At 41.3% G+C, this 23,274-nt stretch overlaps 2 protein-coding genes and 1 non-coding gene across 3 annotated transcripts; all 3 read right to left on the bottom strand.

Moving 5' to 3' along the window:
* Positions 1 to 1,437: 1,437 nt before the first annotated feature.
* Positions 1,438 to 4,411, bottom strand: RPS20 (ribosomal protein S20). The gene is made up of 4 exons (XM_068188465.1): positions 4,257 to 4,411; positions 2,882 to 2,981; positions 2,070 to 2,143; positions 1,438 to 1,659 (listed from the first exon to the last, which is right to left on the bottom strand). The coding sequence occupies exons 1-4, from the start codon at positions 4,257 to 4,259 to the stop codon at positions 1,477 to 1,479; spliced, it is 360 nt and encodes a 119-aa protein (XP_068044566.1). The 5' UTR covers positions 4,260 to 4,411; the 3' UTR covers positions 1,438 to 1,476.
* Positions 2,222 to 2,285, bottom strand: LOC137465393 (small nucleolar RNA U54). Its single transcript, XR_010994635.1, has one exon. It is a non-coding gene; the product is annotated as a small nucleolar RNA U54 (small nucleolar RNA).
* Positions 4,412 to 19,521: 15,110 nt separating the features above from the next.
* On the bottom strand, positions 19,522 to 22,129 carry MOS (MOS proto-oncogene, serine/threonine kinase). The gene has a single exon (XM_068188570.1). The coding sequence runs from the start codon at positions 22,026 to 22,028 to the stop codon at positions 20,979 to 20,981; it is 1,050 nt and encodes a 349-aa protein (XP_068044671.1). The 5' UTR covers positions 22,029 to 22,129; the 3' UTR covers positions 19,522 to 20,978.
* Between the last annotated feature and the right edge of the window lie 1,145 nt (positions 22,130 to 23,274).

The raw sequence follows: 23,274 nt of genomic DNA, 5'->3' as shown, positions 1-23,274 counted from the left end.
AAATTAGTCCTTGAAGTGCCACAGCTGAAAGATCGGTGGGACTTCAGGTCATTTAGGCGTGTTTAAGACGCACCCGGCAAGTCAGAGGTACAGCCAGATGTAAGCAGATACAAAACTGTTCCACAGTTTTGACCAACAGGAAAAACCAAAGGCAGAAATGGTGTCAAACCCAGCCAGCCGTGCCTAGATCCCTCCAGTCACAGGGCTACTCTGTAATCAGACTACTTGAGTAGTCTGTAACTTATGTCAATGGATCTCCACGTGCTATTTGTTTGCCCATTTATTCCTGTAAAGAGCAATCCATGTAACACAAGTAATCTGAAAACTACAGCTAGAAGTATTTGTCAGGCGGCTTTTATTTGTGGCATATTACCAGATACAGACTTTAAGGAAGACACGGGTGTTTTATGTTGGGGGGGTATTTTCCCCTCTGCTCACATAGATGTTTCTCAAGTAGGCTTGACACAATCTGTTCACATTAACTCACCTCCCTTCTACAAAAGCTCTCGAGCCTACTAAGTGGAGGGTTAGAATCCTTGTAAGGCCTTAAATTTAAAGAAATTGAAAGCCTCTTGTATCTCTTGAGTAAGAATGCTCAAGCTTTGGTCAATTTTAGGTCTTAGCAAACATAAACAGGACCTGAAGCAGAGGTTCTCTTGCGGAGAACCACCAGTGCTTGTTTTAATTAGAATTCAAGTTCTCTCCTATGCTTGAAGCAGGAGCAACCTGATCCTTAATGGATTTAAACAAAAGTGTTTTCTAGAACTCTGGGCTTTGTTTTGTTGGTTTAAGATTAATCACAGTTCCTTTGAGAGATTTAAAAGCAGCAATAGAAGCGGCTGCTTTGCTGCTTTACATATGAAGCTTGCTCTTAGCATTAATATCATCTATGGAAATCTAAACCTGAGAAGACAACTAGGTAGTTCCATAGTTCAGCTTTGTGACTCTTCATGCACATCAAAAGAATAAAATTATTAAATTCACTGTGTTCACCACAAATTATGAAGTTTTATAACTAGCACCCCCAGGATCCTTTGATTGTGACACAAATAGGAAAAAAAATCCAAATAAGCTAGGCTTTAGTTCAGTCTTGCACAGCAAGAACCAAGAATTGACAACTTGGTAATTTTACTTAAATATCAGTTTTAATGCAGGTACTGTGTATAATGTCTGTGTATAAACTAACATTTCAGCCAAAATCAAACCCTTATATTATTAAAAATATATTTTTCATAAAGTGCTGCACAACCATATAGTTGCCAGTCTCCAATGAAACCAGGATGCCCAAGTTATATTTTCCTGCTATTTACAGCTGGCATATTCTTCCTTAAATATACAGTCCTCTCACACAGCATTCTGATTGTGGTTTCTGTTGTCCTTCACAAAAACCAGCACAGAACTACTTCTTGGAGCACGTAAGAAAAGAAACAAATGATGAAAATTTGTAAATCATCTTTATTCAACGATGAGCATCATTTAGGCATCGGCAATAGTAACTTCAACTTCTACGCCTGGTTCGATGCTGATGGAAGTGATCTGCTTCACGATCTCAGAAGGGCTGTGCAGGTCAATGAGCCGCTTATGGATACGCATTTGGAAGCGATCCCAGGTCTTGGAACCCTCACCACAAGGCGTCTTCCTGGTAGTGATCCGCAGGGTCTGAAAAGTCAAACACGGGGTATTTAGCTGATGCACTAATCTACAATCATATGAAAAGATGATCACCTACAAATACTGTGTGGTATCTATGCCATTAGAAAGTTACCTACTAAGCTTGGTCTGCTGATGTTAACACTCCTTCCCTACATATTTAATTTCATTTAAAAAATGAGTTTGTTATTAAAATAAAGTGAACAGAAAAGCCCCTTCCACATTCAACATGTTTTGCACTTAACAGTTACCTTAGGTAGCTGTCAAAGCAACTTGTGAAATCATCTTTTTACACTGGGTCACCCTCGGTTTAGTAGGACTATTTTTCACCTTGCCTTTTGTTCTTTAAAAAAATGTTTTTAAGCACACAATTGCAGAAAGAAAACCAATTTTTAAGACAGGAAAACAGTGTCAAGTACCTTGGTGGGCATGCGAACAGGTCCCTTCACCTTCAGGTTTTTTTCCTTAGCACCTCTGATCAAGTCAGCACAGACTGAAAAAAGACATGCAATAGCTCAGGTTTGTGACTATTTTACTTGCTTGATTTTTTAAGCAAGTATTTTAAACAAGATGTTGGCTCAGAATAGCGTATGAGTGATCACTGCCATTCATTTAAAGCATTATCCTCACAGCCAACCACATACAACTGGAAGTGTTGTGACATGATGAGCGAAGCCATGATGCAACAATAAGCAATAGGCATTACTACAAGCCTGAACTGTATTTAAGCTGTTATCAGCCTGCAGATCCTGCAAATAGTAACTTTTTTAACATTTTTATATGATTAAACACTGGCGAAGCTAGTTCCTAAATGAGATTTAATTTTTTAAAGAATGTTACACTAAATTCTTCATAACACAAATGACAAAATATTGAGAAACCAGTGCCTTTCAGTTCTTATACATTCAAAGTGTGGTAACTATTTCAAAATCCTCCATAAGAACTAAAGGGAAGAAGCTGCACTCTCTTACATTAGTCATTATGACATAAGTTTTCCACATAATGAAAACCGCCAAAACACTGACTTCCATTAAAAATTAAATCAGAATTTACTTTCTGGTGTATGAAGCACTTTGAGTTGGCTTTGCAAGCCGAGGCAGGTACAAAAAGGCAAACAGTAACATCTTTAATTACAACTGGTTTCAGTACGTTGTATTTTGCAATGCCTTGCATGGCACCTATTATTCATTACTTGACAAGCTACCCAAGTAAGCAGAGAAGTACTACTCACCCTTTTCCAGTGATTTTACATTGCGACTTGTCAAAGTAATTCTAATGCGATGAATTGCCACCTCTTGTTCCACAGGTGCTTTGCCAGTATCTTTAAATGCCTAAAATGTTGAAGTTACAAGTATAAGACACTACAGTGAACACCAACTAACACTATCCACTGCCTCTTAGAAACAGACTTCGAAACTGTAAAGAACAATTTAGCTATGGAACTATTCAACAGTATTGACCAGAAGAATTGTCTGAAGGGCATCGCAGCATGGTAGAAATAATGAAGAGAATGAAAGGGCGAAGTCCTAACTCCAAGGAAAAGCAATTTTTTTGTGTCTAACAGCATCTCAGGATGGGTAGCTCCACACCTTTCCCTGGGTTGCCTATATACAGCTGGCACATTCCTTTTCCTCAAAAAAAAAAAAAAATCATTCTTCATGTATCTTACAACTTAACCTCTCCACAAATGAAGTAGCAAAGACTTGATCAAGAAACCTCCAACAACTCACTCCATGAGAACAAAAAAGGGCACCTGGTCAGAAAGACTAATTTGGCCACTCAATAAACTGATTTGAGGAGCTTAAGCAATTAAACACAAATAATGGGGCACTAATGTGAGTTAAGTGAGCTGATGAAGTAGGAGTAAAAATACGGACAAAGGTCTCAAGAGAATTGAAATACATGCCTCTATAAAAATATAATACAAAATATGAAAATATAGGGGGGTTGCCCAGAGGACGGAGCCAGGCTCTTCTCGGTGGTGTCAAGCAGTACACAGGAGACAACGGGCAGAAACTAATGCACACAAGTTCCACTTGAACGTGAAGAACTTCTTTACTGTGCGGGTGACTGAGCACGGGAACAGACTGCCCAGAGAGATCGTGTGCCGTGTATCCCTCACTGGAGACATTCAAGAGCCATCTGGACTCAATCCTGTGCCATGTGCTGCGGTCCCTTCCAACTTGCCCGACTCTGTGATTGTGTGAAACACGGGATGTCACACTGACGATGAGGTGCTACTGCCCCATTAGCAAACCAGGTCCCCTAACAAGGGCCGCCTGTGAGGGCAGAGACACGAGGCCGGATCAGCACCGCTCACGCCGGGCTGCGGCCGCCCCCGCCCCGCCCGCGCTGCCCCGCGCTGCCGCTCCCGAAGGGAACGGCACTGCCGGGCCCACAGGCCGCCCTCCCTGCCCGCCGGCTCGGGGTGAGCTCCGGGAGCTGCCCCCACAGCCGAGGATCCTCCGCGCACCCCCGGGAAGCGCAGCGCTTCCCCGGGGCCGGGGGCCTGCACGGGCCGGGGCCGGGCCGGCACGGCGCCCACGCGGCGGGGCCTTCGCGGCGGCCCCGCTCCCTCCCCCGTCCCCGGCGCTCCCCCGCCTCACCATGGCGGCAGCGGGGCCTTCCTGACCGACTTATTCCCGGGCTCGGGCGGCGCGGGGCCCAGCGAACAGCGGTGAGCCAGGAGGCGGCGGCGGCGCGGGAGAGGCGGGCGCGGCGGCGGCGGGCGCTTATATAGCGGAGCGGCGCCGCCTCCATCCGGGCGCTGCGGGACCTTTCACCCGCCCGCCGGGCGCGGAAGCCGCCGTGGCTCTGCTTCCTGCGGGCATGGTGGCCCAGTAGTCCCGGCGAGTGGCGAGTGGAGCAGGACCTGCGGCCGGCAGCTGCTGTGCCCTCTCCTCGGGCTTGGCCCTTCCTGCGGGACAGAGCGCCCTTCCCGCTGGAGTCCCGCGGGCATCTCGGGCTCCTGCTTGCCTTTTCCAGATTTCGGCGTTCTGCTGGGGGGAGGGCCGGGATTTGGCGCACAATTGAGGCTTCATCGCTGCCAGGAATAGCGAGCCCGTTCCCGTCTGAGCCTTTGGGTCTTTTTTTCTTCTTTCATTACTGAAAGCGACAGGACGAGAGGACATGGTCTTAAGCTGTGCCAGGGGAGGTTTATGTTGGACATTAGCAGGGATTTATTTATTTACAGAAAGGGTGATTAGACACTGGAATGGGCTGCCCGGGGAGATGTGGGCGCTGTTCCTGGAGGTGTTTAAGGAACGACTGGATGTGCTTTGGTCTAGCTGGACGTGGTGGTGTTCGGTCACAGATTGGACTCGATGGCCCCAGAGGTCTGTACCAGCCCAGCTGATTCTGTGAATCTGTAAAGTGGAGGTGCGAGAGCGGAAGTTTTAAGGAAAAGCGCTCATTTTATTCATGCTTAAATTTAAGAACTTAAATAAATTTTCTTTATGGAAGTTCTATTATCTGTTCAGGTTGGGCATTGGAGGGATATTTTTTACTGAGTGTTGACTTTGATTTGACCTGGACAGTGGTAATTGTTAGTCCCAAACCAAGCATTTTGCTGAAAATATGTCTCAAGTTACATCACCGGAGAGCCAGAGAAACATATATTGAAATGATTGCCTATAGTAGCATCACTATGACTATCTTTTAAAATTAATAATTAATTCTAATTTAGAGTTCTATCCAGGAATCATAGACATGTATAATGTTAGCATAATTACTGCACCTCTGGAAGCTTAGTTATTACTACAGTTATTTAAGGAAGTTTGCTTGGTATTTTAAGATGAGCTTACTTTCGGCTGTCACACTCTGCTTTAATGTATATTTTTTCCTCTACCAGTTGCTTTAGATGTCTTCATTTGGTCCTTAAACCTCATGTGATGCAGTTAACTATTCCATTGTTTAGGCTTGTTTGCACTTGGATTATTTGTACTCTTTGAAATCTCTAATTTACTAATATCTTCTTTGAAAGTACTAGAGGCTGTATTGTGATAAAGCAGCTCCAAAAAGTGTGGATAAATAAGTTGTCATCCTGTTGCCGTTTCCTGAAATGCAGCGATGTCTTTTGCCAGTGGAGATCAGTACATGAAAAATCTGTTTTGATGATAGTCATGTTTCTCTTGTCTCTTCTACCCTGCAATGAAAACATAATTTGGTTCTGGTGGTTGGCTTTGGAGCCATTTAACAATTACATATATACTATTTTTGAACTCATATGCAAGTAACACATGTTTATTCTGTTACCAGCTATTCCAGCTACTTCCTGAGGAAGTTTTCCATCTATAAGTGTTTTAAATTCATCACTCTTAAATACATGACCTCACACTGATCGTGCTGAAGTACTTAGTTTTCCAGTAATCCAGATGGTTCCCAATCAGCAGCCTTGCTGCACTATTTACTTAGAGCTTTTATGAATGTTCTTAGTAAACTTTATTTCCAGATAAAATACTGAGTATCTTGCTGCCAAGAACTAATTCCTGTGGGATTCAATTAGAAATATGTCTGACTGACACAGACCTGTAGCCTTAGTTTTAATTTGCTTGCTATGAACTGTAGGTGCTAGTTTCGCTGTATCCTACTGAAAAAGTCAATGTGCAAATGTCAACACTGATCCTATTGTCTACCAAATGCTGTAATTGCATGAGGAAAAAAAAAATAAAGTAATTCCAAAAAGGTACATTTTCCATACATTTAAGCTGTGTCATTTAAGTACAATTTGCTCATTCCTTATTCCTTTCTCATTTGCTTCTTTCTTAGTCTTATATGAAGAAGTTGTGTTGGGTTTGGATTTTTTTTCCCTGGGATTAGGGTGAGGTTGACTGTAAGTTCCTGAATTTGTTCCTTTCTTGCTTATTTTCCTAGTATTGGCATTACCTCAGCTTTCTCTGAGATTTTTCTTTTTTCTTTCCTGAGCTTCCCCAGATTTCTCAGAGCTTATGGAAAATCCACATTAACAGCACAAAAGTCTCCTTTGCCAGCTCTTAAAATTCTTGGATGCAGGCTATCTGGAGCTGCTGATTTAAAAACCGTCTCACTTCTGTTCCTATGTTTAAGGCTTACCATGGCTGTTGTTGAAGTTTTCTGATATATGTTGTTTTTCGCCACAAATGTGCAACAGAAATTTATCTAAACTTTCTGTTTTCTCTGAAATACACTATATATTAAAAATGCTCCTTCTTACCATTCATGTGAGTAAAAAGCCATTCTAAATACAACTTTTTGTTTATCTTGTATTTTGTCATTCTTAACTTCTAATTAATATTTTGTATTCTGCCTGGTTTTCCTTTGATTACATACTGCTTTTTGTGTAGGTTTTTCTCCCCAGACAATGCTAACTTTAGTTAAGAGATAGTGATTCTGTGACTTAATACCCAACAGCCTGTGCTTTTTAGATGAAGCTTCTAGGAATGTTTCCCTCATATCAAGTAATTAAAAAGAGAAATGATTAAGAAGCGAGACATGCTTTTGACATAACTTATTAGTCTGTAGCAAAAACAATTTGATACCTAATGTAATGATTTATCATGCAGAGTATCAGTCCATGTGCTTTCATGATACTTTCTGACTTTTGTGTTGGGGTTTACAAATTACTGGGGATTTTTTTTTTCCTCTTCCTTTGACTAGTTTGTCCTTTAGAGGAGTAGATTCTGGGATGAGTCTGTCTATGTGACAGAAGGAGTTTTTTCATGTAGTCAGTCAGGTCTTTTGTAGTAATTTAGTGAAATGCAGATTTTTCTTGTCTTCTGGTGAATGTTGAACCTTTCTGATGCGCCTTTGGCTGGGTCAAAGGACAGACATACTCCCCAGGCTTTGCAGCTTGGGTTGTTGACACCATCCATTTTTTTGAGTAGAGTTATTCTGTTTATTTCATGCTGGTGGCCCATGGATGTGGCAGGGCTCACAGTGGCTTCCTTAAATCTGCTATGTCACTTTTCATAGTGGTTATTTAATGTGGGCAGCTCCCTGGAAGCTGTCTTGGTTATGCCAACCTAATACCTCTAGTATTTGCTTTCAGTGGTGATGAACATATTACTATTTACTTGTAAATTACTTCCTTCTCCAAGGTCATTGGGATCTGAACACACTTCTGAGGGTTTTGTTTGAGCTTCTGGTCTTCAAATACCTGTGAAGCAGGATCATACAAAGCAGGCTTCCACGAAGGTCTTTAATAGATGGTTGAGTCTCTAAACCACTCAGGAGAAATCCAATGAAATCTATTTTCAACTCTTTTAAGAAAGGCTACGGTATCTGCTTGGTCTTAATTGTAGGTATCTGCTGATCCTCTTGTGTTATGTTTCTCAGTTGTATCATGTTGCAGAACTCTCATCCAAGTTCTTTGCTCAGCGATTAGCTTTCTCTACAATTGCCTGAGCTACTGGAACTTCAGAAAAAAACCTGGAAGTAAAACACACCCCCCCTTTAAAAGACTGATTTGTGTAGATGGGTAGCTGCTAACTGATATTGCTCTCTGCAGGTAGCAGGCAGACAGAATGCACAGCTGGAGTTCTCATATTGCACCTAGCCTGTCCATTTTACATTTCCTAAATTTTCATGTCAGTTCTAGCATAAAGCTCAGCATATAAAAATGCAACCACCTATCAAAATACTAGGCTCTCTTTACCTTAAAAAGTCCTCATGTAAGCATGGAAAACATGAACTAGGTCTGTGATGCAGAAAAAGCAACTGTGTCTTGATGGATTCCTTTACTGTTGACAAACATTGCCACAAATATTGATTGTTAGGAGATGTTTTCAAGTGGGCAACTTGAACTTCATTGTTAACAGCACAAGCTCTTTCTAAATATGTGCTTTTTGCCTAGCAGGTAATACACTTGGCTTCTAATATCATTGCTGTGGTTAGAGCGAAACTTCTCCCTTGTCAGCCTGTTTTGCCTTGTTTTTCTGACACGGGTCACTATGACAAAAAATACAAAGCTGCTGATATGCTACAGCATTTCTAGTGACATCGAATCTGTGATACATCATTACAATATGCCTTCAAACACTTGGGGCTGAAACAGCATTGTCCACCTGAGAAGCTTTCAGGAGGATATTTGAATTCATCCTGTTCTAGTTCAGTCTTAAATTTTTTTTTCAAATCGATGAATTACATGTTCTCTGCTTTCCTGAAAGAATGTTTGTTTTCTCTCCACTCTTTGCTCTGCAGATGCGATGCTTCTGTCAAATTCACAATAATGAAAAAAATACCTTTGGCAGAAAATGACTCACACAGCCCTGATAGCAACCAAGGTGGTTTGTTGATTATCAACATGTAATTTGCTGGTAATCAATTAACTGAACTGTGGATCAGTATCAGCACTACAAGAGAAATCACAATACTAGAGGCTTACAAACTGCTGGTAAGCACCTACAAGTTTCATGCCCTTCTACAACTGATCCCACTTACATAGTCACACATTTCTTATGTGCACTTCCACTCTTGCAACAAATGTGCATTACAATACACAGTCCCAGATTTGGAAGCCTGTGCAGCCAATCCACATACCAGGGGGAGTGGATCCCTGCTGTTCCTTCATCCTGCCAGTCCCCCCTAGTCTGTACCAGGAGTGGGGTGGCAGGTACTTACCATGTCTGATGAGGAGGGTCTTAGAAATATTAGCATCTACCACAAGTTTTCTTCTAATAATCACAAATTCTTGTGCTGCTTTTCAAGCTTTCTTCACCCCCGCTCCTCCCAAAGGCTCTTGTTAATCTAATTCCCATTGCCATTTAATCTGGGTGGTCACTGTCTTAAGCAAGCTTTGTAATTGTTAATTTCCTCTTTGTGTTACCAGGTTGTGGGCAAACATCCTCTCAGAACATGTCAGTTTGGGTATTCTGTTCACACACACGCTATTTATACTTGCATTCCTACTCTATCACCCGTTGTTATCCAGGCCAGGTTTCTAAGAGTGGGGGCATGCAATTCCTGTACAAAACCCCCCAGCATGAGCCCAGTGAAAGCAGAACTAGTGGGCATACAAACAGAACTGTGGGTTTTTTGCATCCAGTTTTCATTTTGGCCATCACCTCAGATGACTTAATGTGGAGAAAAGTTAATCAAGTACAAAAAATAATAAACTACACAAATCTCTCCAGTCTTGATTTGGCCACTTGGGGCAGCACCACTTGGCACTGTTTGTTGTGATCTGTTTCGCTTTGTGAAAATAGTTCAAGAAGGCTTCAGTAGTTCGTAGAACACATTGAAAACTTGCACCTACTCAAATAATACCTACGTGACTCATTGAACAGAAAAAGCTGTTTTAACACCAGAATTGGAAACTGCTTCCAGAACACAGGTTGTTTTGCTGCTCTTACCTCACTGGCTTCTCTATGGATGCTTTGTACTGACAGTGTTTAGGAATGGGTGGCACATACTGGTGCATACAAACTCTCACAAGACTGTGCTATGAAAGACTTTGGAATTGTCTTTCCTCCTCATGTCTGCCTCCTGCAAAGACTTTGTGGGAAGCTGCCAGCCACAGGGTATTAGCATGGTTGGATGTCTGTCCTGGAGGGAAAAAATGGTGTTTAATTCTGTTTAACAGTATATGTAGCCCATATACATGTTTGCCCATGTGTTTTAGAGCCCGGTTATGAAGTCACTGATCTTTTTCATCCAAAGGCCAGTTTAATCTAATGTAATTCTCTGGCGAGACAGAGTAGTAGGGAATTGTTTCACGGTGCTTGTGCTGCTTCTCTCTCATGGAACAGGGATAATTTAAGGAATGGTTCTGGCCTCACACTGCCTTATGACTAGAAGAAAAATTTCTCTTGGTATGGAATGTATCTCTCCCTCATGTTTGCATTTTTTTGTTTGTGAAAAGTTTTTCCTCATCTCTTTAGGACTAGTGTCCTTTTGTGATACTCTTGATCCAACGAGTTTTCAGATGGTGAGTGTTTGCAAGCACAAAATTTAGCAAATGCACAGATGATGAAGAGACTCAAAGCAATGGGTGACTTCCACCTTGATGTTACAGGACTATTAGAGCTGGATATTAGTTGCAACTTGCAATTTTATCTAGATTACATCCAGGTGTCAGCCTTCTCTGGGACTTGAGGTGCCCTTCCCAACCCTGGCATCTGGAAAGAAAGATTAAAGCCAATCCAGCAATACTTCTCCTGTTGTGACCTGACCCTCTGTGAACTAGCCAAGCTAAATTACTCAAAACCTGACAGAGACAGGAATAGTAACATAGAACTTAGGACCTGGAACTAAAGGACATACTGTGGTGTTAAAGATGTGCTTTAGAAACAGGAGTTAGTAGCCACTGAGGAAATCATCACACTGTGATTGCTCAGAACAGCTGGTCAGATCCACAACATAACATGAAAGTGATCCAAGAGGCATCAAATACGAAGAAGTTTTGGTTTCAAAGGATTTACTAACTTCTCCACAAGGCTAATGTGGCAAAGTGGCAGCTGCAGTTTACTGCATGGAAGTTATGAGGTTGCAGTAGCAGGGCAGGAGCAACAGCCATAGAGTTTGAAATACCATTCATAGGAAGCCCAGAAGTTTTGTTTAAGAGAACATCTTACTACGAGATTACAGCAAGTCTATTAAAATTATCTTTCACCTAAATGTGTGCCAGAAGTTCCTACTTCATGAAAATGGGCCTTGTGCATGGCCTTTCACACCACTCTACAAAATGTGGTTGTAAATGTGGAATATAGTTTGCTATATTTTTCCCTTAGGAAATTATATAAAATAGAAGAATATTTTTCCCCTGCAGTAATAGCTTAAATAACATAAGACCAACTATATGTAAATTAATGTGCACTAATGTGCAAATGATTGCACATCCTACATTCCTGCATCTGTGCACAGTGAAATCCCCAGCAACAGGTCTTCCAGATCAAGGGAAACAGTATTTCCTACAGGTTTAAAACTGAGGAAAAGATAGTATTAAGATTTATTAGGGGTATGGTCAAGCATTCAATTTTTAGGCAAATAAAATTAAGTATTGTGGTAAACATAGAAGGTGGGTTTGAGTATGGTACCTATATTCCCTGAAAAAAAATCAGAAATACTTGTCATTTTTTCAGCATTATGACCTTGGGTTTTTAGTTTATATATGAAATTATTAAAAATACTGTTTCAATAATTATGACTGTTGGAAGTTTTTTCTGAGAGCATCCAGCAGCCACTTCATCCTACCAATAGCCCCTTACCACACTGCTACAGGTGTATTTCCTTTTTGGGAGTCCCTTACCTGTTCAGAGGAATAACTGATTCTCATACACTCTTGTGAAATATTCCTGGTGTGAGGTAGAGCCAATCCCTTTTTTCTGGCAGGAATAAATACTTATGCTAATACCTAGGAATTATTTTTCATTTTTCCTAGGGAAAAAAAAAGCAAAAGCAGTAACACACCTTTGATACAAAAAATGGAGTTTTTTATTCTTAAAAATCTTCTGTATATAAAGGAAATTTCTTTTCCAATGAAAACTCTACCATTACTTGTGTACTAGCATACATTGCTAAGTCATTGGTGCTACTTAAATATAGCACTAACTAATCATAATTAGTGCAATCATAAAGAAAAGGAAATTTTAAAACCCTCTCAGGCACTCTGAGCACTGGTAATGGCTTGCAGAGCCATTAAAATTAAACACTTTTTCAAGAGCAGTTGGGGTTTTTGGGGGCTGGGAGCAAGAATAAGTCTATGCTTCTTTCAACAAACCAAGAGACTACTTGGACCTGGTGGAAACAGGTGACCACTCCAAACTGAATCAGTGGCCTTGTCTGATGTTAAGCACTAGGTCAAGACCTTAAATTAAGTCATGCAGGTCCCTGACAGTCCGGTGGGCAGGTATCTCCAGCATACAACACAGAAAGCCACACGCCAGTATAAACTTACTTCTCAGTGAGAGCTTCACTGACTGAAAGGGTTGCAGCAAATAGGTTCGGATTTTGGGGTGTCTCCTCTCGCCCTGTCTCTGGCTTATCTCTTTGCCTCCTCCAGCCCTTGTCTCCCTGGGCAAATGGCTCTTTTGCTGTGATCAGTCAGGTAGTGCAGATTTTTTATGATCATGACACTTTTTCAAATGCTGTTTGCAATTTAATATACAACTTTTTAAACAAACAGTGCAACCAAGAAAACATTTTTAAAAATAGACTACTAACTACAATTTTTTCCTCTGGAAGTCAGCTGTTGGCCAGAATGATTTATTAAACTTCAGGAATATCTCATTTTCCCCTTTCTAATGGAACACATTTAAAAGCAATCATTTCACTCCCAAAAGCTATATAAGGATTGACAACGTTAGGGGAGGTCTGGAATTCTGTAACCTTCTTAGCAAAGAGAAATCAGTGTGACATTCATCTATTGGCATGTTAGTGCTGTGATACGTTCCTTCAAAAGCTTTGCATGTAGCTTTTGTGTTATCTGTAAACCATTTGATTGGAACTATTGGATAAGACAAAAACAAGGATTTGGAAAAGGTGTATGGTATCTCTCTAAACTTACTTTATTATGTAATATATACTATTAACTACTATTAAAAGAAATCCAGCCTCCCCAGCCTATCAGTTCCCTTATTTACATTCAGCTTTTTTACAGTCCCTGTTCAGATGCAACTTTCTATACTTGCATCTGAGTCCAACTTCATTTCTGCCATATCTGAATCAAAACCCTTTCACCATTTTTAAGTGGTTGAGAAAAATACATGGCTTGGAAATAAAACTGGTTTTCTTTCTGCCCTTGTGGAGGGAGTGACTTAAAAGGAACTGGACATTTACATTTCCAATTTGAAGCCTACTTTGCTCTTTGTAGCGTGGCACACGTGCAGTAGAATATTTATTAAGTTATGAATTGCCCTATTATCCCAGGTGGCCTGCAAAGGCAAATGCAATCACCTCCCTGCTCTGCTGAACACTTGGGCTATTGAACTTCAGGCTGGGTCGACAGCAGAACTCAGCCTCGTGCTCAGAGAAGTCCAGGGGTGGGTGGTGGTGCCTCTACTGTCAAATTGTCCCATGGCATCCCTAGCTACTGGCAGACTGGGATAGATGCCAGTAAACTTTTTTGTTCCATTTGCCTTCTTTAACTGGTTTTAAGGCTTTTCTTTGACAGGCAGACAAATATTTGGCAGCTGGGTTAACTGAAACATAGAAAGAGCCTCTTTGAGCGCTGCATGAAGGTATTTGCAGCAGATAAATAGCTAGAACAAAGTAAAAGTAGAATATTCCAAGTACAGTTAATTTTAAAAATAACCATTTCCTATCCCTATATTCATGTTTGTTTTAATAGATGAAATTATGTACACAGATACTAACACTGCAAAAATTGATACACGAATCAAATAGTAAGCATCCACTTAAGTCCCATTGAATTTACAAATGTTTGTGGTATATTGTGTAAAACAGTTTTTGTTTTCTTTGCTGTGGTATATCTTACCACAGAATACAGAAGCAACTCATACTTCTTCAGACTTATGTTTTCATGCTTCCCATCCTACCTTCTGAATTGACTATGAGCCCCCTTCCAAGTTATGTAGTATTTTTGTTGTTTGAAAATAGTGATGTTATCTCTTTCTTTCTGAATTGAGATAAAGCATAATAAAAAAAAAAAAAAAAGTAGAAGGAGGAGCAAACAACAGAACAAGCCAAATAAAGAGCATAGCATCAAGCATTGTATCTTATGTTAACTTCTTTTAAAACCTATCATGAAATGTCTCTGGATATTTCTACTTGGGATCCAAAGACACTTAGTCTTCAATAATAGCTATAGTAATTGAAGATTAATACAGCATCATAGGCTTCCATGCTTTTTCTTTTCCTTATTTCTCATTTTTCCTCGAAACTGTTTATTATAATTGCATTGTTCCCATGCTTCTAGCCATCTTTTCTTGTCTTTCTTGTAATCACTTGACTGCTAAAATAATTGTTGTGCTTTGCAGAACTCAGGATAGCATGTAGAAGTTGCTTCTCATTTTAAGGCATGAAAAAAAAAAAAAAAATTGACCTAAACCCCTTCCAGCACTAATTAGTATTGACTCTTATCTGGGGATTCAGTTTGAATTAGGTAAAATTACATAAAATCATTTATACATTAAGTGCATCCTGTCAAGCTTTACACATGTGCCCATTTGAGGAAGGAGATGTGTCAGGGAAGATTGGGATGGTGAATGCAATTTTTTATAAAATAAAAGAAAAAAAGACCAGAATTAGAACTTTTAACTAATGCTTTCCCTTAGTGGACAATACTGTCTGTATAACCAATAAAGCACAAAATAAAACACTCTAATATGGATAATATATCCAGGGCTACTGCTGTTGGTTAGTACCCATGAGAATGCAAGCACTTTACAGTATCTTCTTTGTATGTACTTTCCAAAATTAGGAAATGCAACCAGGTTTGGTAGTTAGGTATTGGGAGAATAAAGAGAAAGAGCTGAGGTTTCCATGCAGGCTGTGGTTACCCCAGACTGCTATGAGCAGGAGCTAACCCACCCAGTTTTGAATAGTTAGTTCTCAGTGCTGCAGAGCTGGAAGTTTGAAAGGCAGCTCATGCTGCTTAGGGACAGAGAACATAAAACAAAACAAAAAGCAGCTCACCTTGAGAAGCTGGCTACTGTGACATGGCATCCCACGGTCCAGAAACAGCACTTAGCACATTAAAAACAAACCTCAAAACAAACAAATAAACAAACTTAACTATACACCAGAATAGTTGAATTTCCAAGGAAAATAATTATATCAAAGTGTGAAACTCGATTAATAGTAAGACAGGTCTGACCTGGTCTTAAGATCTGATCTGATCTTAACAGAAAGGTCTGACCTTTACATTTACCACCTGGGAGAAATTAGGCTTTTTTCCTTCCCCAGAACACACTCAAGATGAGTGGTGATTCTTATTTGAGGAGGTACACTCTTATTTGATGTTCTTAGCATCAGATAGCCATGCCTTGAATAGAGCATACCTGGCTGTCAAAGACATTCCAGTACCACCATTCCTAAACTTACACTTGCATTATCTGAATTTCTGCAATACATCAATAAAGCTTCTGTTTAGGCTGATCAAACTACTGGCAATCAGTTCCAGAAACAAAGAGAATAAATAAACTAGATACAAATAGCCCTTAAGGTTTATAACTTATAACCATGCCTTGCTAACCATCTGGAGCTGTTTTGCATACGTATGTATGGGGGAGGAGAGAGAGAAAGGACAAAACGAGTTTATAGAAAGGGAAAAATCTGGATGAACAGAATCCCCTTAGAGTTGTGACACAGTTGTCTGCAACTGCTCTGCTAGCATTATGTGCCTTCTACTAACAGTTCATTTGGAGGTATGCAAGTGTGACAAAGTTAAGAGCAAAGTGCAGCTACACTCATTAGATCATTCCAGCTTTAGGAGCAGGAAAGAATATTTTAAAAACCTGAAGCTGGGTCCATGTGTTTGCCACAAGTCCAGATGAAGAAAACAAAAAGGATAAAAGTCTGGTGGATTACACATAAAAATAGAGGGGGAAAAAACCTTCAAGGAACTAACATAAACTCCATCATTTTTTTATTTTCAGAATATCAAGAACAAGAAATCTGCCAAGTCTCTCTGGCAGATCTATTGATGTCAGGTTTTTAAAAGAAAAAAAAAAGAAAAAAAGAAAAAAAAACTCCACACAACAACAACAAGATCAAGACTACCCCCACCTAAACATTTTAACCTGTTTCTTCCCCAAGACAAAAAAGGCATTGTTAAGAAGCAGAGTGATCCTTGCATGTACGTTGTCCCTGAAGGAAACACAAAATAGGCTCAAGCTAGAAGGATTTTTGTAGGAGAACTCAGGAGATGTATGAAATCTAAACATCTATAAATATTATAATTGGAGAACTTCAGTGGTTAGAAGTGACCTCTGGAGACTGTCTAGTCCATCCCCCTCCAAAACAGGGTCAACTAGAGCAGCCTGTTCAGTACTATGTTAAGATGGGTTCTGAGTATCTCCAAGGATGAGGACTCCTCAACCCTTCTGAACAACCTGCTCCAGTGTTTGACCATTTGCACAGTAAAAATGTTTTCTCTTGCATTTAAATGGGATTTCCTGTCCTTATATATGTGTCCATTACATCTTGTCCTGCCACTGAGCAGCACTGAGAAGACACTGGCCCTATCTTTACTGCCTCCCATCAGTATTTCTACAAACTGGTAGGATCCCCCTGAGCCTTCTTTTTCGAGACTGAACACTCCCATCTCTCAGTTTCTCCTCACATGCAGAGGTTCCAATCCTGTGATCAACTTAATGGCCCTTTGCTGCATTCCTGGTCCAGTCCATCCATGACTTTCTTGTTCCGGCAGAGCCCTGAGGCCACCACATTGCCCCCCATGTCTCAGCAGGGCTGAGTGAACCCTGGGGAATAATCTCCTCTGGCAGTGCTCTGGAAGAGCTGGCAGCAGTCGTTGGAGCGCACCCCAGATGCTGTTGGCCGCCTTTGCCGCAAGGGTGCATTGCTCGCTCATGTTCAACTTGGTGCTTGCCAGCAGCTCCAGGTCCTTCCTGCAAAACTCCTTCCCAGCCGGTTGGCCCCGGGTGCGTCCTGGTGCACGGGCCACACGCTGCAGCTCCCTGCACCGGTCGCCATCGGCAGATTTATCCAGCTTGGTAATGTCTCTGAACAACAGCACAACCATCCAAGATATCGACTGTCCAGTTCTGTATCACCTGCAAACGTGTAGAGGGTGCTCCATCCTATCATCCAAGCCTTTAATGCAGATGTTAGCCTGCACTGGGCTCAGTGCCAATCTCTGGGATACACCACTAACGACTGGTCTCCCACTGGACTTCATGTCACTGATCACAACCCTCTGAGCCCCGTAGCTCGGCTAGTTTTCAGTTTCCACTATTTAGTAAGTACTCCATCAGTTTCTCTGTGAGGATATAATGGATGTGCTAAACAGTGCTAAAAAAAAACTCCCTAAGGTCTAGATGAGCAACCACCACTGCCCTCCAGCAGCCAGTAATCTCATGGCAAAAGGCAACTAAGGTGGTCAAGCATGATTTCCTCTTCATAAATCCCTGATGACTACTTCCAATCACTTTTTGTCCTTCATATGTTTGGCACTGATTTCCAGGGTCATTTGTTCCACCAATTTTCCAGGGATTTAGATTAGGTTGACTGTAAGTTTTCCAGATCCTCCTTCTTGGCCATCTTGCGGACAGGAGTTACATTTGTTTTCTTTCAGACCTCAGAATTCTCTCCTGAGCACCATGACCTTCCAAAGACAGCCAAGAGTTGCCTAGCAATGACATTGGCAAGCTCCCTCAGCATTTGTGAATGGATCCCATCAGGGCCTATGAACTTCTCTATGCCTTGTCTGTTTCAGTGCTCCCTGACCTGATCCTTCTGTACCAATAGTAAATCTTCTTTGCTTCAGACCCCACACTGGTCTCTCAACTCTTGCATATTTATTATTTGTGCTTGAGTTTAATCGGGAGCTGCTTGTTTATCCTTGGAGGAATCCTATCACCTTCACCTGATTTCCTGCTCATGGGGATGGACCAATATTGAGCTTGGAAAAAGCAATCCTTGAAAATCAACCAGGTGTTGTTGGCCTTCTCTCCAGGATCATATCCCAGGGAAGTCTTTAAAAAATAAATTTCCTAATTACATGAGTGACATCTGTACAAGATACATTAGCAGATTCTATATTAAAGGGAAATAACAGATACATAGACATGATTGGTTTAGAAGAAGACAATATTGCTTTCATTGGAAGAATTGCACTTCACAGTTGTGTTGGACTGTATTTGAATTCTTTAGGAGCACTGACAGCATGTTGATAAGGCACTGATTGATATATTCCCTTAGGGTTTCCAAAGGTATTTGAAAAATCCTTCCCTACAAACTTTTGAAAGGTACTAAGCAGTCACATTTAGGAGAGAAAACCCAGGGCTGGATAAGCCAAAAGATAGGCACAGGGGGTAAAACTGTCAGTTCTCTCAGGAGGAGAAAGTGCCCAGTGGTGTTTCAGGGGATCCTCTGCTGCCCAGCACATCCAGAAATGAAGAACAAGAGGGGAAGCCAGAAGATAAATTTGCTGATGGTGGAGTGATTTAATTGCAAGGGCCAACTACAAACTGGCAGAAAGAAATTCAAGGTATAATGGTGTAAAGTGAGGCGAACAGACAAACTTACCATCACCACTTAGAACCAAGGATTCTGAGCTGTTAGGCTTGAACTATTTCTTGATTAGTATTAACTCAGAGCTCATTAGCAATCAAAAACCAAAACAAACCTTTGATGTTAATAAAAAAGACCATCATTATGGCAGCAGAGTATGGTGTGCCTACATCCTGAGTGCTGTGCAGAGCTCTCTTTCACACTACCAAAAGAGAACTCCATAAAATTGACAGGAACATCTGCAGAGCTGATTATACTTCAAGAGTAGACCTTGGCCATTCAGTATCCTTCTGTCAAGTACAACAGAGAATTTGAAGGGTTCTTGATTTTTCACAGAGGCTCAAGTAGCACTCATTGATGCTAAAGTAGCATTAAGCAAAAAAACCACAGGTTTCTAGCAGTATAAGCAGCAAGCTTCCTAGACTCACAAAAAGAATAAACACAAGCATTTAGGAACTACTAAAAAAAATTAATTCCATTTTTTATTCTTTTGAAAGCTGCAGAAACATTTTTTTATTGCTTAATGTCAAGGTGAAGCATGTTAATGGCTTTATCTAAAATTTTATCTTGCATGCCCTCAGCTAATCATTTCAAAAGGTAACTGATTTATTATGATAACTTCTATGAAATAACTTCTTTATTAAATAAGTTATACAACACTCACACACACACACACAAAAAAAAAAGTTCTGGTTCTATAGCATAATTATTTTGACAGAGAAACATGGGAAACATTTTCCAGAATTTACTTCAGGGTTTTTTATTCCAGCCAGAATTTTCTATTTCCACTTAAGGGGGACAGAAGACCAAGAAATAGTTAAGCTTAGATATGCTTTATAAACCATTAATTTCAATTACCAACCCAAATACCATAAAGACCTACAGAATCATCTCAAATTCGCATAGTTGCTCATTTCCAGGATTTCACGGAGCTAAGAACAGATGTGTGTCAGAAATCAGGAAACTGGCTCGATTCCTTTGGGATTTTTTTTTTTCCAGAATGGAAGCAAGGGGGAGGAAGGGTAAAGAAGAAAAACAATTTGACTGAAACATCACTCTTTCTCCCGTCTTAAAAAGAAGCAGAGGCTTTGAGCAGAATGGTAATATCAGCTACAGCAGGCAGCTTCAGATAAGGGTGCAGATGTACAATTATCAGTTCTGATAAGTCAGGGATCAGAGCTTTTTGTCTTCAGCGTTGCCTACAGCACTTCCTTTCCCAGACACACTACAACCAGATTAGGAAAGATAGCAGATAAGACATAAGCAGTGCACAGGATAGTTCAATAGTGTATGCTTTGAGCACCAGCAGAGGAACATTATTACTGCTGTAAGCAAACTTCCTTGTCAGTGCTTCCAGTATCTTGTCCAATACTGAGCCATGCATTATAAAGCAAAATAATCCTCACTTTACCATTCTTTTGTCCCCTTTTTTTAAACTCTATTCTGCACAAAATCTTCTTATAATGCTTCAAGATTTACAGTGCTCCAGCTAGCAAGCTGCTACTGACACAACTGGTAGCAGGGAAATCTTATAAAAAGGACAGGTTGTTAATGTAACTTCTTACTCTTAGTAGCCTTACTGACAAAAAGGTTCTTTAACTCAAGGAGTATGTGAGTAGTTCACATTTTCCATATCAGAAGCAGCATACTTACTGAAATTAAGTACATCTAAGAACAAGTTAAATAGACCACTGACACTGTATTTATTCTTCTGCATTCACTGATTTGTAATACATACTCATTCCTTGGTAAATGAACAGGAAAAGCTCAAATGCACTACTATAGCTGGTGTCAAGAACTACTCATATTTGACATTTTAAAAATACCAAAAGGTATTATGCATAAAGAACCTTCCAAAAGCAGACCCTTGTTTGTACTTCACTTACTTACAACCAAGAATTTTTCTGCACATCACATTTCCTAGTAAGCAAGGCAGCACACAACACATCAACCAGAAAAAAATTGTGTCTGCCAACATCATCTTTGCCACTATCCCCTTCCAGGGTAAAACCCCACAGTTTCATTAGATCTCTTTATTTATACTATTCTTATATCAAAATAGTGTGGGGCTTTTTTTTTTTCAAGTACAAAAAACAGCAACAAAGCCTTCAGATCACACAGAGGCTAAATGAATTATGTTCAGAGGAAGGGTAGAGGGAAAGAAAAGTCAACAAAAGGAATGTAAAGAGTCCTGAGTTTTCCTAGATGCTCTGCTTGAGGGCCCTGAGGCTGGGAAGCAGCTGGTCTGCACGCAGGCGCTCCTCTGCATTGGCCTTCCAGCAGCAGCTGATGATGCTGTGCAGTGTCTGGCCCACTGGTGACTCGTGGAACTCCTCGGCAGCCAGCGAAGGGCGCAAGTTGTAGGCGACCACGGCGTAGAGCACGTGCTGCCGCTCGCCCAGGTACGGCTGCTCCCGTGTGACCATCTGCCAGAGCGTGATGGCAAATGAATAGATGTCTGCTTTGGCAGTGATCCTCTCCCCCTTGAGGAGCTCGGGGGCACGGTGTGTGTACGTGCCCCCTTGCTGGCAAACACGGGCACTCTGGGATGAGCCCTTCTCCAGTTTCTGGGAGCACCCAAAGTCTCCAATCTTGCACACTCCCTGCTCAGTGATGAAAACATTTGCAGGCTTCAGGTCCAAGTGGACAATGTCCTGTGAGTGCAGAAAGGCTAAGCCTGTCATGATGTCACAAGAGTAGCACACAGTCTCTTCCATGCACAGGGCCTTCCTTCCACATCCTTCTTCGTCATCCTCCCCCTGTCTCCATGCATCCCCAGTGCCATAAATTACATGGTGCAGAGTGATGTTACCCACATACTCCATGATGATGGTGCCCAGGCTGTTCTCGCTGGCTGGGGCACAGGTGCTGGCAGCCACCACACGTACCACATTATCGTGTTGGAGCTGGGCCACGTTCAGCTCAGCCCAGAAGCTCTGCCGTGACGCCAGCCGGTTTTTGCTGCTCTTCTTCACCTGCTTCACAGCCACCGTTGCACCATGGTAGGTGGCTTTGTAGACAGAGCCAAAGCCCCCAGATCCTAAGGGCTGCAGGAGGCAGAGCTGCTCCCATTCAATGGAGCACCAGGACAAGCGTGAGGGCAAGCGATGAGTCCTGGCTGAAGAAGCTCCCCCAAGAAAGCTTTTGCTGTCTTTGCCAGGGATAACTAAAGGGCTGCTGCAGGGGCGCAAATTCGCAGAGGGGGAATACTCAAAAGAAAGAAAACAATTAAGAGGAATAGGTGATGGCATAATATGAAGGAAAAAACAACAGGCAGCTACTAAGACAGAAGACCAGAAAGCTTCCCTGACAGAAAGGACTCAAAACCAGCTTCCAAAGCCTTTTATCCTCCCTTCACCATTTTCCCTCCCTCCCCCAAATGAACTTCATCTGTCACAACTGTCAGAACCAAATCAGGTTCACCTGGAAACATTCTTCTCCAGCCCTGAAGCAAATCTCTAGAAAGTCAAGGCAAAGGGATTTTAAAGCTAAAAAAATATTAACTCATAAGTATTTCACGTAATTTCTAATCTCAAAAGAAATATGCTCTGCCCATTGAATGCCTCTAGCAAAATGCCCCAGGAGTAAATAAAGCAGTGACTGGTGAATGCATTTCACCATGGCTCCAGGCAGGAATGATCAGCATCAGGTGCATTAAACAGCTCAAAGTCTTTCTCAGTGGAAGCAGCTGAAGTGGTGAGTGCTAACGTTTGATGATGCTATGGCAGGCATAAATATAAAATTGTGTTTGTAGGACTCTACTACTTAAACATGACTAGGACAAGGGGACTGGTTTGGGTGCTCAGCTTTGCCCATGCAGTACCGCAACCTTAATAGCAGCATAAAGACAAATTATTGTATCTTATCATCCTTTGGATACAGTAACTAGAATTACACATAAGTAATTGGTTATTTCCCCATCACACCCCATGCAGTACTACAGGTGTGTATTTTATTTCTGGATCATTCTTAGAAAAATTATTGCTGAATTTACAGAGCTGTTCTGGTAGAAATCAAAGAAACATAATTTTGTGTTAGTGGCCCATGTGGTTTTTAAAGGGCTCTTTTGAATTTTGACCCTTTCACATATTTGCAGTGCTCATAGTGTTTGGTACCAGCTGTACTGCCTGGATAGCAGAGCACCCTTATGGGACCTATACAGTTAAGGATTTTTGAATATTCCAGTATCTTTCTGTACATGTTGACAAATATCTTGGAAAACTTGAGAGCCATTTCCTACTCCTCACTCTTCAGAACCTTTCTCTGGATATCAGACTTTTCAGTACAGATTCTGCCATGGGACTTCAGACTGGCAGTGCCTCTTTCTCCAGGGTTTATCTCTGGGCAGCACTGACTCTGCAGGCAGTTCTGGTGTTTTCTTTTAATTTTTATCGGTTTGTTGTTTTTTTCTTAATCTGGATGTGTATAATGTAGACCATAGGCCACTGAGAGGGTGCCCAGACCATGTGCAAGCAGAACTGGAGTGTTCTCCTCCTT

This window comes from Anomalospiza imberbis, chromosome 1 (genome assembly GCF_031753505.1).
Source record: "Anomalospiza imberbis isolate Cuckoo-Finch-1a 21T00152 chromosome 1, ASM3175350v1, whole genome shotgun sequence".
Taxonomy (NCBI): Eukaryota; Metazoa; Chordata; class Aves; order Passeriformes; family Viduidae; genus Anomalospiza; species Anomalospiza imberbis.
Note: the sequence above shows the minus strand (reverse complement) of the source record. Positions and strands in the feature narration are given on the sequence as shown.